A 19,016-nucleotide genomic window follows, 5' to 3' on the forward strand; every position below is an offset into this window, starting at 1 on the left:
TCAGAAAACCCCATGCAGTAAATGACAAGCCAACTCCAAAGCACTGCACCTAGTAAAAATTTAATATAATAAAACAAATTGAAAACGGCAATATTATTTTAACCATTCACAATTAAAGTGGAAAAATTATAAGGCAGCCATTCATGGAATGATTTTGTGTACAAATGGTTTGGAAAAAAGACATTAAAATTACAGTTCCAGACATGGAGAAACATGTAAGGTAAACAGCAATGACCACACAATGTTTTTCCCTGGAAAGCCAAGGCTGCTAAGAGATAGAACAGTATAGAAAAAAAATTTAAAAGAAGTTTGATGTGAACAGGAATCTGAAATTTGTGGTAAAGAATCCGATATTCATCATAAACTTTCCCACCATACTGCAATCACTCCTCCTCCTTCCACCCTCAATAGAATACAAGTACAATTTCCTTCTCTTTTCCCAAGGGCCAGCACAGAACAGGAAGGGAGCAGCAGGAGCATTTATTCCACAACATCTCTCTTTTCTGCAATCAGCTGATACCACATGGACACACCTGCTACTGTCAAAAGCTCCTTGAAGGCTCTGAACTAGTTCCTGAATAAACACAGTGGTTTTCCTGGGCCTCTTGGGTAAGATTAGCTTTTATATAATCCACCTGGAAATAGTTCTTTGGAGCCAGCAGTGGGTTTCTGTATTTAACACCCAGCCACCTGACAAGCCAAAACAATCAAAAAATCCTGTCTTGGTGTGACAGCTCTGTCATCCTTACTTAATTTCATGTCAGCGCAGCTTCTGCCTCTGTCATTGAGTGCTGAAAAGGAAATATTTCCCTTCTTTATAAGAGGAGCAATAAAAGAACAGTAGGGGAAGTACCTGAAGACATGAGGATCAGCACTAACAGCTTTAGTCCAATTCCTATTATCAATTAGGAAATCATTAACTGAAAAGAAACAGGTGATGAGAAGATTATGGATTTCCTAGAGGGACTTACAGAAGCAAAGTGGGACATGGCTGGCACTTGGTTCAAGCATTTACCTGCTAAACCTACTGCCACCTACCTCACAGAAGAAAAAACAGGCAGAGAGGCTATTACAAAGAGAGTAAGAGGAATTTGTTTGCACCAAGGTCTCCAGAGGAGTAGAAAATGATACCAGATGGCCCAGACTACACGCAATGCTTGTATTTACTGCGACAGATGGGGAGATAGGTAGAAAGAAAGGGCTATAATAAAATGGACCATTTAATTTAACTCATTAAAATACTCTGCATCAAGAAAATAATCCTCCATTTGGTACTAAAAATTTGGAAAGGTCTGATAATACAAAATTTAAATTTTCCCTATCAACATAATCAAAAGCTTCTTTAGTCGCTGCAGTTTCAAATACAAATTGAAAAGAATAATTCAGTGATAACAGGCAGCCAAAACAACATGCTGTTGCTAATTCAAAATGGGTAGAGAAAAAATAAAAGTCACTAAAGTCTGTCACTTAACCAAATGCCAAAATGTACGTTTTTAGAATTTTTGTGCCGAATTTGAGTTGCCAATGTTTCCATTCAAGTTCCTCCACCTGCTGCTGTAACTTGGCCCCTATACTTCATGAATCATTAAACTGAGTACTACTATTTCTGATTGCTGCCCCAGAAACTGGAAACATGATGTGAGGACAGGAAAATGGAAAGATGACAAGACCTCTCAGCAGTGACACCTGTGATTAATATGCCAGAGGTTGTGTCAGCAGTGAAAATCTGGCTGCCACACCCTCACCAATACACACTGATCCATGTGAAAAGGTCCTATCCACATGCTGCAGCCAGGAACAAATGGCATGGAACAGGAAGCCTCTGTCAACCACTGCTGTTGTTATACACAAAGTGAGACTAAAAGAGAATTCGGGCAGGGTGTCATCTCCCAGGGTGGGGATGCAAGTGTCAGGAAGAGGTCAAAGAATAATAACCTACTGCTTCATGAAATGCAAGCACCTAATGTTGCACTAAGCTATCTCCTGCTCTTGCAAACCCTACAGCTTTTGGAAATGGTTACGTGGAAATTTAAACACAAATAAAAATAGTGAGATATTAAGGAAGAAGGTAATTAGGAGGGAATCAGGAAGAACAGAACTCTGGAGTAAACATCCCTGTGTATTATTTGCATGTGTTAGGAATCCGTCCTGCTGAACTTTTTATACCAGTAACTTACCAGTTGCATTACATATGTTGTAAAAATCCCAAACCCAAAACAGACCAAAAAAAAAAAAAAAAAAAAAAAAATCGAAAAACACACAGAAGAGGATCCCATCCACATAACTAATTTGGCAGTGGCTTTTCAGAACACAATATTGAAGGTCTAATATTAAAAAAAAAAAAAAGTTTGTTTAGGTCTGAAGCACTAATTCTATCTGAAAATACTGTCTTATGGGAAAATATGACTTCTAATAATTTTGCATTGATCTTACACAGTACAACACACAAATGAACAAGCACTCCTGGGAATCAATATTAGGTTCAATCCTGGGATTCATCAGTATTGTTACAGAGCCAACAGACAAAGCCATCACTAGCCCAAGAGACAGGCCATACCCATTACTCTCTGAACTAACAGACAAACAGGACAATAACAAAAATGTAAAGAAATTATGAGGCACAATGGGCTCTGCAGTTTAAGTAATAAATGGCATGACAGTCACAGTCATTCATATGGAAACAAGAAGCACTTCAGTTAAGAAGATATTTCTTCAAGATTCTTTTTTAAAAAAAACAACAAAAAGAAAAATAGATTTGGCAATGTTATCTTCAAAAAGTGCAGACAAAGTATAGCTTATAAGGGGGCCAGCATTAAAAAGTTTTCCCCTAAAGAAAGAATTTTATGCTGATTCTGTGCATGTCGAACATTCCTGACTTTCCAATGCACATTACAGTATAACATGTTTTACATAAGGGAAATAGTGCCTGGTAAGACAAATCTGTGCCTTGAAAACAGAGGGGTCTTTTCCCACTCCTCTCTAGGGAGAGACATCAGCAATTGGCAGAAAGCCCTCCAGTAGATTCACAAAAACTAACGCTTATCAGTAAAAGGCAAATGAACAATTCCCAAAGGAAAAGCTAAATTTTCCACTGGGAACCCACCAGACTGGTTTTTGGTGGGTTTGAGTTTTTGTTGTCCAGAACTCCTTTAGAAACACTTTGTACTCTATCTGCAGCATAAATACTTAACTAAACATCTTGTTCTGTTAGCCATAATACCTTTATTTAGTGAAAAACCCACACAGCCCCCCACGGATTTCAGCAGTTCAGGTTTTTGAAAATGAACTAGTAAAGTTCCCTGGTCCCTCAACAGCTGTCTCCATCAGATTTCTACTCCTCAGAGCCCAGAACAGCTCTATCTCAAAGGGCACTATGGGTATCTCTCTCAACAGAAGCATTAGGGTATCCCAGTAGCCAAAACATAATTCCTACTGACTTGAATGACTTGGCAGAATGCTATCTCCCAAGAAACTGTCCTTTGTAGAATTTATTAACAACTGAATAACAATCAAAACACAATTCTTCTTGCTTCTATCCTTTGTCTTAAACAATGGAATACACTGCAAAACTCATTTGCACTTTCTTAACCAGCTGATTTCTTCCTCTAATCCTACACATTGTCTACATAATTTCTTTCCTATCAAGTGACACCTCTGTGACAGCAGCAGTGTTATACAGAGTTCCCTGTGCAGCCCATTTCTGCAGTACAATTAGTGACAAGCATCACAAGGGCCAGTAGCATTGCCAGGACAATGTAGAACCGATGGGGGAGAGCCCCATTCTTCATTAGCCAGACTTCAACCTCCCACAACGCAGCCATCCTTGGGTTTTGCTCTCAGCTGTGAAAGCTGAACTGCAGGATACTTTGGTGATTGCAATTTTGTGAGGAGTTGCTATATTCTTCCCTGCTCACCTTTCTTAAACTTCAAGTTCCATCTTCCCTGAGAATAGGGCCAGAAGTAACAATTAAAATAGCAAATGTCTTCAGAAAAGAAAGTTACAGAGAATTTGTGTCCGGCTGCCAAAGTACATTTTGCTACACTAAAAACTTTCCCAGTATTCCTCATTTTGCAATCAAGATTCCCTCTGAACTCCATAAAGTGGATGGGATGAATGATGGGTAAAAGAATGATAAAGGGAGCAGCAGACATTTACTGCTCATGTCTTATTGAGAACATTGAAATTTGAGCGTTTAGTGATGGTGTCCAATGGACAAAACTAGAGGAATTAGGCACCCTAATACTAGGGCTGCCACCTCCAGACGACTGAGTCCTTTTCCTCCAGTTGATTCAGGTTTGTGGCTATGAGCAATTCCTCCTACTTCTGGGAGAACATGAACTGTGGCAACATAAAGGAAAGTCCCAGCAGAAAACAGCATAGCAACTCCAGTGGCATTGACTTCTGAAAGGGCTTCTTTGCTGCTCTGAAACACAAAGAGCAAAAAAAGTGAGAATAAGCAGAAGTTCTTCAATCAGTAATAAAAATTTTTAAAATCTCCCAGCATCCAGGAACAGCAGGATTTCTATCAAGTCTCTTCTCACAATGACAATGGTTTAGTGTGATTTTTTTTTGTCTTGCACCTTACATGTAGTGACTGGCACCCTGAAGTTGTGAGGGAGCAGAAAGACACCCCTCCTGCTAGTTACTTCTCTTTGGACTTACGACAGAAAAAACCCTTATGAAAGTACCCTCAGAAAAGGAAAGAAGTCAGAGTCTACTGAAGCATCTTGTTGATCGGCTCACAGCCAGTGTACCAAACAGGTTTTGAAAAAAAAATAAAATTCATATTGCAAAGCCACAAATTTTAGGGAGGACGCTCAAGGTTGACTTTTTTCCTCCCTTTTTCTGAACAAGGGGTTCAAATAAGACGTCAACCTTTAAATATCTTCTCCACTGCTCTTCAGAATGAAGTCCCACAACATCACTCATGAAATATTTCATTTGTATGTAGATACCCAAAACATTTCCAGCATTTCCATGCAAACTTCATGAAGCAATGCATCTTCTGCATCAAAACTGAGCACCTCTTCACCTTCATAATAGATTAAGATATGCCACACATCAGTAAATGCAATGAAATGCAAACCCATGCATATCAGATTCAAATGCTTCTTCAATGCTTTCCAACTCAGGTGTAATCTTAGTTCTTGTGTTTACTCTCAGGTCATTTTTCCAAAGAGAAAGATACATCATCTGGAACTACAAAACCATTGTGACAGCCCTGATGCCTTATCAATTCTCTGTTCTTTCTGAAGGGGAAAATGTAAACCCCACCCTTGATGAGGACACTTCAAAACAGTGCTCAAAGAGAATTCTCTTTTCTATTTACAGTCCCAACCTTTTTTTCTGCTGTCTTTTATACTATAATGTCAAATATAAATCCTATCCAGCAAGTAAAGGATTAGCCCAGATGATTTATTTAATCTTTCCTCTCGTGCCTTGAGTTTCATGAGACCACGCTATATCCTTTACAACAGGGCCACCACAACATGTCACCAGCAGGACACACCACAGCTGAGAAATACAGGAGCATCCCAGGACATGCTATGAGAAGCAGAAACATTGAATTTGGACAGAGATGATAAACTCATGTGCAGTGTCCCATTTCACAGACCATTTGCTGTACAGACCCAAGACACAGCGATGCTTTATGGAGTAAGGAAAAAAGACTGTTCTAGCTGAGGACTCAGCTTCTGACACAGACTTTGAAAATAGAGGACCACTTCTGGGATGGTGGGGGACGCTAGAGGAGATTATTTCCTACCTACATATTCAAAGAAGAATGCATGCAACAATGCTGAAAATTACTTATTTAAATAGGCATCACATAAAACCTGCTATTCGAATAAATTGTCCTCAGTGGGGAGCAGCAAAAAGGATAAAAACCAGAAATCAGATTTTTTTAAAAAAAACTATACCAAAGTCTATAAAGGAGTTATGTCATTGATTCTGATGTGAAATGCATAGATTATTATTTGTTTTGTGCATTCATACTGCTACCTTTACATCAGCTTTTCTTAAATCTTATTCTGCTGAATATCTCAAGCAGTTTGGAATTGTGTAATATGAAACTCATGTCACAGTCCTTTCCCCAGACTTCACCATTAAGGTAGATTTTGGGCAGAACAAAACCATGGACCTACCTTGCTTAGTCCTAAGTATGTCACCATTGACATAACAGGTGCTGCTAAGGCAAAGACCAGCAAGTGTTTTCTGATCCGATTCCGTTCTAGCCCAGCGTGCATCAGGAAGGAAACCAGGCCAAAGGCAGCTGGTGCCTGCAAAACACAACACTCACTGCTAGTACAACACCTCCCAAAGCCCCTGAAAAATGAGAAAAGGTTGCAATACAGCTTACTACATTGAAATGGACTGAATTGGAAGACATTCAGGGCGGGCGCTCCATACTGCAGCTAACCCAAACTAGGAGCATTCTGCAGACTGCCCCACCTTAATAACCAAACCTAATGGAAACTCATGTTCTGGCTATCAGAAAACATGTACTTGTGTAGTCATTACAAATACTAAAATATTCATTCTGACTGTAGTAATTGCTATAATTCCTAAGACTCCATCAATTTGGGTAATTTCCTTTTTCATCCTGTTACTATCACACATCCTTAGATATACAGTTTTTTCATCTGCAGTAGGAAAATTCTACAATTAACATGGGAAAGGAAACAATTGCCCAAAGACAAGTAAGAGTCAACCTGCATGTTAACAAAGACTTGAGTTCTTTTGATTAGTTCATTCCTGTTCTCATTAGGAAGCAAACAAACACTTCCTTCTCCCTCTGCTGGCATCCAGTTTCTTATCCAAAAGGCAAAGATGTCCCACTACTCACAGAATTTACTACACTTTTGCTTGTATAAAAACAATAGCAATCCACCCTTGCATTTCCGAGCTAAGGCATAAATCTAAAATACCTTAAGCATTTTTACACAGAGAATCGTTTTTTTTTAACATAGAAGGAAATCATGAGTGAAAAAAAGATGAGAAAGACAAAAGAATCAGACAGGATCAAAAGAATAGAAAAAAGACACCAGAGAAGAAGTAAGTTTCTTTTCTACTACCAAATATTCACAGGAGAAATTTTCCTACTATAAAATTTCCACAAGTCATTTAAGAACATGAAGAATAACAGAAGCAAGTTCCACCTGGCAATAGTCATTAAGTTAAGCTCCAAGATGAGACAGTGATACTGCCATCCTCAAAGTTATGCAAAACACAATTACTTGTATGAACATTGAAGAAAAGACATAATAGATATGCATTTCCTAACATTTTGAATATGCAATTATGTATGATTTCTGATATGAATTTATGACTAACCACTATCATTCATGCATGTGCTACCACAAGGCAAATTACATCTGCACAGGTATGTTTAGAGCCTACAGAGCCAATAGGTTCACATTCACACAAGTATTCAGCACAGATCTCTCCATCTTCAAGAGCCACCACTGTTTGCTTGTTACCATCAGCAAATTTTTTTTTTTTGTTTTCCTACAAAAATGGTATATGAGTGATGTTGAAGCTATTACAACAGAGGTAAGAAGAAGTTAATTGCTGTAATTTAGTACTCTGATATTCAGTGGTTTCAAAAGACTAATCCTTCAAACAATAAAACCCTTTATAACAAATATTCTCCTCATTTCCTGATGAACATCACAGAACCAAGACTGAAACTGCTTTTCCTCCTAATGCACTAGAATCTCCTTCTGTGTCTCACCCTTTAGAATTTCTTGGAATATGTCTCTTAGAGCCATAATAACCTTGGGTTTTTTTGTTTGTTAAATAAACACTACCATACCAGCTTCAGAAGAAGTCAGTGTGAAGCTGACGCATTTTTTCATGAGCTACTCTTCCCTCTCTACCTCTGGGAGACTTTTCCCAACCTCTGCTATCAAGGCGGGCAGTAGGCAGTCAGAATTGTCTCTCACTTGCACCCCACTCAGACTCAGCATCAGTCATGTGCTCTTCTCTCATAGCTCATACCCTTGCTTTGTGGTCCTTGTCACTGTACTAACCTCTCCATTTCAATGGCATTAAACATTTCTGTATTACATCAGTAATGAAACTGTAGATCTTTAGCAATTCTTGTGAGTGTTAACAGACTTTTGAAGATTTTTTTTGATGATGACTCACCTTGTGCAACATAATCGCAACAAACACTATCAACTGGACACTAGTCTGAGAAGTAGAAGCTGCTGCACCCAATGCAACACCATCAGCTGAAAAAAGGAGTGCACATTCTTAGATTATTCTTCTACATGAGCTTCCCCACCCCCTCAAAGGCTGAGAGTAGAAAACATGTTGATTTAAGAAGCTCTGTTACTGAAAATTGCCATTAACAATAGCAGCCCAACAGAGGATTCACTTGCCTTTGTTTGTTAAGCCATAACATTTCAGAACATCAGAAAAGCCTCAACAAGAGCTGTCTCATACTTCCCAAGACCACAAAAACCACAATGGGAATCTACTCCGTATTGACACATTCCTTCAAACTAGAACAAGTTTAGTTGTTTTAGTCTTCTATATTAGAAGAGATTTCCTCTCTAATTAAAAAAATCTGTTTTAGATACTAAGCATTGCAAGACTTTCAGTTATTACCCTTGAAATGATTTTTCAAATATAAATATTATTGTAAATATTTTTTATCACTTACAATAATTACACTGTCTAAATTAAATTAAAAATGCATATTATACTACTCGTTAATATATACACACTTTGTTTGGAGAAGTATCTTTTTGATTAACATCTTCTGACTTATCTAGACAACAACCTTCAGCAGGACATAAAGAGCACCACATTTATACTATACATATATAGTGAAAAATCACAATGTGATCATGGCTTGACTGTAACACACAACTAACAGTCAGTCCTTGCAAGTCAGCCCAAATGTGTTTCAGTCAAGTCTTTGTGCTCCACCTTATAATGTCCTTTTTTGCCTACAAGATACTATTGTTTTAAATCAGTATTTTTTTTAAAAACCCATCAACCAACAAGCAAACCCAAAGGTGTTTCATGCAACTTATCAAATCTGTTAGCATGTATTGAAATTTAGCAGCTAAAGGAGTCAGCAAAGGAACTGAAGAGGCAGAGAGTGAGCATCACACAACCTTTCATGTGGAAAAAACAAAAGAGTAAAGTCAACAGTAGAAGAGAAAATTCTGTACCCAAATAAAACTCCATGAACCATCGGAGCTCCCAGTTAATTCTGGGAAAGATCCTTAGTTCTCCCTGCCTTTTTTTTCCTTTCTTTTATAAAAAGCCACCTCCAAAACCAAAACCCAAATGTCTCCATCCCACCTAAAGATGACCCACACAGCAATGCATATACTTGTCAAGGACTAATAACAGGTCCCACATTACCTGCAGCATGGACTACTAGTCCCAGTGTTGTGGTGATTTTGGAGTTGCCTGATCTTGCAGCTTCTGGATCTGAAACAGTCATGAGAACAGTTATGAGAGAGATCAAATGAATAAACTATGCTAGAAAAAATATTGTAAGTATCACTGTACGTATCTCCCCCAGCTGCTTAGGCAGTTGTATTCAGGACTACCAGCTTCTATATTTCTGCATTAGATTTACTGCAAAATAGTTGGACACTTATCACCTTCACATCACCTGAAGTTTGCCAACAAACAGGTGACAGTCTCATGGACAATTCTTTGCAATTTACGGGATCTCTCTCATAGGCAGAGGCAGATGTTTTTCTTAAGCTCCTCAAATGAAATGTTAAAGGTCTCCCCCACCAAGAAAAAGAAAAGCTATTTATGGATCCCAAGAATTCAGAGCTGCTTCAAGAGTCAGGATATTTCTCCACACAGCTCAAGGTTTGTAGTTTCCTTCAGGTGGGTCAGTTTTTGTTGCAGTGATTATTCCCTGGCAGTTCCTAGTAAACAATAAAGACTACTTGTCACAGCCCCAGTTGCAAAGATTTCCCTTTGATGTTATATATCACAAAGGAGAAATGCAGCCAGAGCTGTTTGAGATCCACTGCTTTGACCAGAATTGCCTGACATTTGCAGGTTAGCTCATTACACAGCACAACAGGGCAACATCAATATCCACCACTACACAATCAGTGGTGAAACCATTACAAAGAATCACTGCAGGGTGGGTGAGCCCTACAAAGTGTAGAAACATCTTATTATTCAACTGTTTAATTTCAGACAGTTTGAGCAGCCATGTGTGAATTATCCCAGTGCTCTGTAAAACAGCTGTAAGCACACCTGCTGTACCTCTGCAGTGATGCCAAAACAGAAATTCCAGACCTTTTCTTTCCTCCTGCCTTGCCCATTACCCTCAAGCCTCTCTTCCTTCCCAGGCACCCATGTAGCTTCCAGTGAGTCAGACCTAAAATAATGCATCCTCTTTGGTCAGCTTTATCTTCTGAATGAAGGGGAAGCCATCTGAGTAATTAATTCCACAAGCTGCACTTGCATGATGGCAATGGTGCACTCATGTCAAACAGGAGGAGATATTCATAAAAAAACGTTTCCTTTACAATTGTTTTGGATTGATTTGATTTTTTTTTTTGATTACTAAACACAAAGAATCACATTTGACTTCATACCTTCCTTCTGGCCTACTGAATTTTTCTAGTTTAGACAAAGTAACACCTAATCACTTGAAAGGTAAAAAACTACAAGACATTGATTGGTTCAAAAAAAAGCGTTTTTCTTCAGTTGCTTTAAAAAACATTACAAAAACACTGTTACATCTCCTGTGACAGGTAGAGGCTAGATAAAACTTCACTTATAATCTTATTTTGTAGTGTGTATCTCTAACACAGATCACAGCCTTGTCCTGGTACTTGCTATGATCAGAGACACAGAAAAGGGTTATAACCCATACAAACCAAGAATCTTTTAGGAAGTTGCTCACCTGCATCTCCCTGACATCCTCATTGCCTGTGTTTCTTTGGAATAGCTCTGAAAATCAGCTACTAATGGCTGTGGCTCCACTTACACTTCTTCAGGAGTACACAAGTGACATAGCCCCTGCACTGGCCTTTCATCTGTCCCACCACAGTATCCCCATAAAAACAGGCTGCACTGTGAACTGATGAAATCCAGCCAAAACATATCCCTCTGCCTTTGTATGTGTTTTACTTTTCCTTTAAGATCAATTTGTTATTTTTTCAGGGCCAAATTCCAGCATCAGAGGACGTTGTGAGGGAAAAAATGAGCAGCCAAAGACAATAAAATACCTTTTCAAATGACAGAACACCTTTGGTGCATTTCAAGCTACACTCTGAGCACAAAGTCACAGGCAGGAAACAAAGGCAACTGTAGGCTGACAAATCTTTACATAAAGCAAGAAGTATTTTGAAGTATGTGAGGCTTTAGACTTGTGTGGGAGGTCCAGCTATGCAGCTGAAATACCAGAGCTTACATCTAATCATTCCTGCCATCTTGCTTAAGATAACTTGCTGTTCTTTGCAAATTTTACCAACATACAGGACAATTAAGTAGGAAAACCAAACAAATATAAGACTAACTGAAGTTTTTTGAAAAGCCAAAGAAATCCCCTAAAACCAGACAGTAATTCAAGTGTCAAGTCACCCTCCACCCCTACACCACATGTGCTCATACATGTTATTAGGCAAGCTCTCAAATTATGGTGAATTTTGAGACAGATTTCCAGCATAAACATTTCACATGGACCTTGGTATATGGCTTATGTTTTTAAAGTACCTCTGAAACTCTGGACATGACTGGACTGTAGTAGATAGGGTCAAGCGCTCAGAAAATCTCGCGATGTCACGGAAAGCAGCAAGATTCCTCTCCCCCTAACGCCTAGTGATAAAAGATCACCCAAGAATGTAGTCCCCCCTAACATTAGTAACTTTCAACTCCTTACTAACCAATTACAGTAAAGTAAGACCCCCCTGACGTAGAAAAAAACTTTCCCAGTATAAAACCCGACGAGACGAGACAATAAAAGTCTTAAACCGTCCACCATACTGGTGTCTGTGTATGTTCTTAGCCCGAGTGACCCTGGAGAGTTTGAGTCACCATGCCGTTTCCTCAGAACCAAGTCGCCTTGCCTCGCATCAAAAAGCAACACTGGACAAATTACACCCTGGTAGCACTAAAAGAAATAAATTTCAACGTGTTAATTAGGACTACTTAGCAAGTCTAATGTGGGATCTCAGCACCTCAGGACGGAGGTGCAGAGTGGCCGAGACCACCCTTGGGGGGCTCGGGAGTCCTGGAACGTTGCCAGAAGTGTCTGGTGGCTGGACTTTGATCCTGCACAGGAGACAACACCTGTATGAGGATGGGAGGATTTCACTGGGTGAATGGTGAAGGGATAAGTTAATTAGAGTGTAAGACACAGGGTTTAGGATTTCTGTACAGGGGGGTCTAAAGAAGTAAGATGGAGGAATTGGGGCGTGTCCTGTCCTTCTTCTTCTTCTTCTTGGCCTCCATCTTCTGTGGTGATGTTGGCACTTTGGGATTGGTTATTACTAAAAGTGCACCGGTTAATAAGGGTGAAAGGTATTGGGGAAAAATGATAAATATTGTATACGTAACTTCGAGTATAAAGATAGGTGACCGCCCCGGGGGCTCTCAGCGTGCTCATGGCTGGCTGCTGAGCAGACCTCTGTCGGGCCGAGAGAAAATCTTTTGGATAAACAATTAATAAACACCGAGACCGAGAAAAGATCAGAAGTCTCTCCTCGTCCTTTGAAGCGCGGGCTGTCCAAGGCCACCCCGGGCCTTTCCAGGCCACCTAAACAGCCGAGAATCCGACAGTCTAACTGAAGTGAGCCTTTCCTTACCATCTGCAGAGTGCACATGAGAGCTGCCTATCTGATCCACCAGGAGCATGAAGACAAAGCCGAGGACCAGGGACACCCCAATGTAGGCGTGCAGCCGGGAATGGTCGTGGCCGTGCTCGCGCGCCGCCGGGACGTTCGCTGCCTTCTCGGACTCCAGCACGTGCTGCATCTCGCTCGCTGCGTGGTGCTTCCCTGAGAGAGCAAGCAAACACATCAGCACTCCAAACACCACACAGGCACTTTCCTCTGCTGCCAAAAGCCTTCCTCACACTCTCCTGGACAATACACAGAAGCCCTTGCTTATGCTCTTTTTCAGACAATGTTTTTAGCAAAGCCTGGTTGGTTTCTCCTCATACGTCTTCAGCATGGAAAAGCAAAAAAGCATTAATATGTTATAAGCCAGGTTGCTATTTAAATACAAATTAATTCACAAAAATTGCTGTATAATTCCTGTTTTAACTGAAGTTGCCGGTTTTGTCAACAGTCAGAGATACCATCAGGCAGTTACTTCATTACCTTCATTTGAGTGAGAAAATAAAATAGGCTCCATCCACTAAAAGATTTAATACCATCTTTAAGAAGATTAACTGATGCTGAGATACAAAGAAGCTAGTATTGATGCACCCCATTGATACAGACTACAACAATGGTTAAGTCCAGCACACTGACCTACAAATGTCAGTACCATCCCAGAAAGCCAAAGTCCAAGCCCTGGGGATGAATGATGTGTGGTTTCCTTTCCCTACACCAGCTATTAAAGCTTGTCCATGGTTTTTTCATTTTTGGAAGGTCTTTTGGATGGCAACTACTCTTCACAAGCTTTAAAAACTTATAGCAAGAACTTGACTTACTCTATCAAGTCACTGTCTTGCTGGAATATTCATACTTCCTCTTGGATGAGACAAGTGTATGTTCATCCCACTATACAAAATGCCACAATGCCATTGCTACAGTCAAAGCACATCAGAATAAGCTTGGTAGCAAAGATTTCACACAGATCTTTGCTAAACAATATTCATCAATAAAATTACTTTGGACCACACTAGATTTCTGCCATCTATAGTATGAAGCTGACTTTACTTCAGATCATTTCAAGCCATAAAACTGTATAACTCAGGACAATCTTTCTGACAGGGATTATACAGTTTCAGCAGTTAAAACAAAGGACTGAAGTCAGCAAAGGAATTTTATTTGCTAGTAGCACCCAAACCAAGTTTTCACTACACAGGTTTATAATCAAAGAATAATCCAAGTCATGATATGCTATTTTCTCTCAGCCTACAAGGTTGAAAATCAGAAGTTATTTATTCCACAGCCTGTTTACCCACAGGGAAATACAGAAGTAATAGTAAATTACTTCCATATCAATGGAAAACACTAAAATGCTCGCTATCAAGCAACCAATCAGAGTTAAGCTACACCTGAAAGAGGGAAAACAAAGATTTCTCTTTTTGTTTTTCCACTTATATGAATATATCTCAAAGTTTCCCCTAGCTGCATCTTTCGAGGTTTAATTATGCAAATAGGTGAACTTGGAAAAAAAACCCAGAAAGCTGTTCTCATAGTCTTAAGTTTAATTTCAAATATCCTACTTTACCAGGAAACATATTAGAAATAATTTTTGTAGTTAAATCTGTCATACCCATTAGTTCTGACCCTTTGCAATATAAAAAAAAAAAATTCAGATAGACTGTTGTTAGACACAATACTGTGAGTTAGACATGGAGTCTGAAGCCATTCAAACTTTTTTCCCTAGGTAAATACTGCTGCTATTACTACTGCAGTACTGTGAAGTGTCTTTTTGCCATAGACTAAACAAAGCCACAGCCCATGCAGCTCTACACAGCAAGCTGTGAGTCAGACATGAACAGTATGCCCCATCTGGGGAAAAAGTGTTCAATCCCACCAATGGTCACAGCAACTGCACTCACTGCTGGCTGGGCCATTACAAGAGGAAATCGGTCAACTCAGAATAAAAATTGAATGGAGAGCAAACCCACTACAGCTCATTAGAGACATCTGACATCAGAGTGCACAAATTATAGTATAGTATAAAGGCATAATCAGAGCTTCTTTCACTTCTTGATAAAGGATGATTTTATATATTATCTCCTATTTATTCTAAATCTAAGCAGAACAACATAAATTTAGTGGAAGCTAAAACAGTATACATTACAGCATATTGCTAAAATGAAATTTAGAAGTTTAGAAACACAAAACCCAGTTTTAGTTTAGAAGTTTAGAAACCCACAAAACTACAGGAAAAGCAAAGGACTACAGGTGCCTCTCAATCCCAAATTAGCAACAGCAGCACACCAGATGTTTGCAAGGTTCTATATAGCATCAACTTTATGGGGCTTTCCCCTGCAATCAGGAAGCCATTGCCATTTACCTTCAAAGTTATGACTCTGAGTGTACTGGAAAAATCTCATACATGCAATGGTCATCTCATAGCACAAGTTTGCAAGCAAAACCAAAATTTAAAGTGCACTCCCAACAGAGGTGATGAGCCCTGGCTACTTGAAACAATGTCAGAATCTCAAATTGAGGTCTGCTAAGGCTTTTGGCTGTAAGACATGCTCCACACAAACATCCCTGCAAGACACAATCTCTGCTCACTTTGAGCTCTTCATTAGAGATGATGAGGTGGTTACAACAGTGACAGCAGACTAGAACTGGATGCTTGAACACAGAGATTTAGATCTGTAATGTATATCACTACCCAAGAAGAAATGCCTCCTACTGTGTAAATTAGCCATAACCATATGGCTATATAACCATAATATATAACCATAATTTTCAGCTAAGTATATTAATTCCAAGATGCTTTTCAGCTTCAGAGGAAATTCTTACTAGGGCAGGGATTTGTAAAACACCTCCTGCAATTGCTTTAATGAGAAGCAGTCTAAACTACAAAGAGAAAGCAGCGAATACTCCACAATTTCATTCTCTGCCGAAGGCACCCTTACACCTCCTTTGAAGTTCCAGGGGAACTCCCCAGAATAAGAAACACTACACATGACCTGTCATAAAAGGCTGTTATTCCAGGAACAGTACAGTATCCAGAGGCAGAAATGATTGGATAACTCAGTAAGAGTCATCAATCTGCATGATCATATCCCTCAATGTGCCATATCATGCCTATAGTGGTTTTGCATTTCTATGCCTGCTTTGTGTCATGTTGCTGTGAAGTTCTTCCATCAATCTCTTAAAAACTCCAAAAAGAAGCCTCAGTATATCATAACACACCACAGTCTAAGTTATCTTGAATGAGGCCATCTGGGTTTGATTCTTACCCTCCAAAATGTCTTCATAAAGTGCATGTACTCCTTCTGGCACAATGACAGCCAAGGCAGTTCCACACAGGAGCCCAGCACCCAGAACAGTCACCAACTTCAACCTCTCCTGCAATTAAGTACAAAACAAGTATCATCTTTAAGAATGAAAATATTTTCTTTACTCTCCCTTATTAACAGATGTTGGGGAAGGGGGTTACTTGTTACATAAATATTGAGAATTTGCAATTAAACTTTAACAACAATATATAAAATAATGTTTTATAGTAAAGAATAACTATTTTATTCATATTTTTGGAATAATTTCTATAACAAAAATAAAAACCCCACATAGTTTTTTAGTACTTGCTACGGTTAGAGTTATCCTCCTAGTTGTATTCTAGTTTGGGACAAAAAGCTTAAATGCATCTTTCTCCCAAACTAATTACATTCTGTTTCACCAATAAACTCATCAATTCACTTCCTTCTGACTATGCTGCCAGGTTAAAGTCAAAGCCACGTACTAAAACCCAATTACACAAACATGTAACAGGACAGTCAGCAGAGGCTGTGACTCAGTTTCTGTAAGAACCCCTACCATGTAACACGTAGCACCCAGGGGAGTTTAGATCCCCTAACAACTGCACAGCACACACTCAGTGGCACAACCACCATCACCTCCCATGTTCAATGAGAGGTCTGAGCACCCCAAAACACTAATGCTAACCACTGAGGGACAGAGAGCAGCATCTGAACAGCAGGAAAGCACTTGTTGCTCATCATTGTTGTGCCACCTGTTCTCCAACATGCACTGCAGCCACACAAACTGCTCAGGCTCACTGCAGGATGCTCTAGGAGATGCACACCCAGCTTCCTGAAAGCCAACCAAACGTGACCATAAGGGAACAGCTGCAGCATTACTGGGGACAGCTCCAACAGCAAAATGCAAGAGATAATAACGAGTGTAAAGCTCCCACAAACATGCACTGTAAACTTGCACATGCAGTAATTACACTTGAAAAATTGTCATACAGTGGCAATCTACACGAAAAGATAAATTTTCAACATCTGCTGTTCATAAAGTAATTTTGCAAAATTATAGTAACACACGAGGAAAAACCATTATTTTTATCTGCAATACTGCAGTATTTTTTGCATACACACATAAACACAGTGAAAGTGTCAGAAGTAATACTGATTTATTACAGCTGCAAATATATAGTATAGCTTGCCTTCACTTGGGCACCTGTGAATTTTAAAGATCCATTAAAAGAACAAGTTATCATTTCAAGGCAAATCTCCATCTCCTTTTCAGTACAAAATAGCTAGGTGTAGGGAAGACAGAAATTGAATAAGAACAGCCTACATACACAGGCAAAAGGAATACACCTTTATACGAGAAATCAAACCATTTCTGCTAAATACATTTACATGTTAAAAAAACAAGAACGACACAGTAAGCAGTGCTGAAACTCCATGCAGCCCTCTGACTTGATGGAGGACAAAGGCACATTTCTCCTCCAGCACCTTGCTTCCTAAAAGTGCTTGCTTTCCAAGAGAAATGGGAACCCCTTATCAGAGTGCTCTTACTACCACAACTAAACTCTCACTACACCATGCCTCTATAAAATAATCATCATTCAGAAAGAGCAAAACCCCTCGGGCATCAGAGGATATTAGGAAACCTACAGAGACTGTGACAACTGCCACCACCTCAACAACTATTTCCTAGAAGTACACAAAGATGTTTAATCAGGAACTCCTGTACTGTTTGGGAACTTACCCAAACTACGAAACCCTCCCTCTCCTTTAACAGTACCTTATTATCCAAGATATTTTTCTGAAAGAATGCCTTGAGTTACACAGGGCAGTAACTTGAAGTTCTACAGTAATCAAAGAGCTAAGGTTTAATTTTCAACAGTGCAAGCTGTGAGTAAAATTGTGAATCAAAGTTTTTCCAAGAATGTTCTTTGAATTATTTTAAAGAGCCTTAATTTGAGTAGCCCACAGGCACAAAAGAGGTAATCACTGACTTCAGCCATTTCTTACACAAGCTTCTAAGAATAGCCACGCTTACTCGTGTCCTTACACTACGTGCTGATACTTCGCTTCACCTGTAGCACACTCGACTGAAATCTGATGAGTTTAAATGACCACTGTGAAACAAGCATAATTTCACACAGCAGTTTTGAATGAAAATTAATACTGCACTCATAACTTTTAAAGATAAATCTTCATCCTTAACAGCGTTGCCATATTACAAGGGGACGGCGCCAACTCCCACTGGGAGACCTCTCTGGTTCCTCCTTTAGCAACCAACGAGCAGTTTGGCGGAGTTGTCTTACCTCGGAAAAATTAACTGCCAAGGGTATAATTCCTGCCACATAGCAGGCGACCAGCATGGCCAGGGACAGCAGGCAGATGGAGGGGAAGTCATCCATTTCGCCGCTTTCTGTCCGCTCCCTTGAAGTGAAATCCAACAGCAACTTTTCCACCTCTCCGCAGCGCACGCCTTAACCCGTGCAGACACGGAGCTCCCAGGAGAGGCTTTCGGCCATGTCTCTGTCTCCCGGCGGCAGCGGCCGGCTCGGCCCCCAGCCAGGGGTGCGCGGCCAGGGGGCGGGAGCGGCTCGGCAACGGGCAGGCGGGCCCGGCCCTCACCTGCGGCGGGGGAACTTTCGCCCGCACCGCGCTGCTCCCAGGGGAGGCGGGAGGGAGGGCTGGGGGACGGCGAGCACGCAGGCGGCTCCTCGCGGCGGGGCAGCGCCAGGCGGGGCCGAGGGGACCGTGCGTGCGGACCGGCGCTGCCAGCCGTGCCCACGGCCGCTGCCCCGGCGGCCAAGTGGCACTCGGCGTTTCCCCTTCCGGGACGGGCCGCGCCCGCCCCGCCCCGCCCCGCGCGCTGCCCGACTCCAAGATGGCGGGCAGCGCCTCGGC

General features: G+C 40.4%; 1 protein-coding gene across 1 annotated transcript; it reads right to left on the reverse strand.

Moving 5' to 3' along the window:
• Window positions 1-44: 44 nt before the first annotated feature.
• SLC39A9 (solute carrier family 39 member 9) lies at window positions 45-18,699 on the reverse strand. Its single transcript, XM_063159260.1, has 7 exons — window positions 18,425-18,699; window positions 16,101-16,209; window positions 12,805-12,996; window positions 9,383-9,451; window positions 8,150-8,235; window positions 6,145-6,279; window positions 45-4,424 (listed from the first exon to the last, which is right to left on the reverse strand). The coding sequence occupies exons 1-7, from the start codon at window positions 18,518-18,520 to the stop codon at window positions 4,194-4,196; spliced, it is 918 nt and encodes a 305-aa protein (XP_063015330.1). The 5' UTR covers window positions 18,521-18,699; the 3' UTR covers window positions 45-4,193.
• Window positions 18,700-19,016: the final 317 nt, after the last annotated feature.

The sequence above is a fragment of the Melospiza melodia genome, chromosome 6, assembly GCF_035770615.1.
Source record: "Melospiza melodia melodia isolate bMelMel2 chromosome 6, bMelMel2.pri, whole genome shotgun sequence".
Taxonomy (NCBI): Eukaryota; Metazoa; Chordata; class Aves; order Passeriformes; family Passerellidae; genus Melospiza; species Melospiza melodia.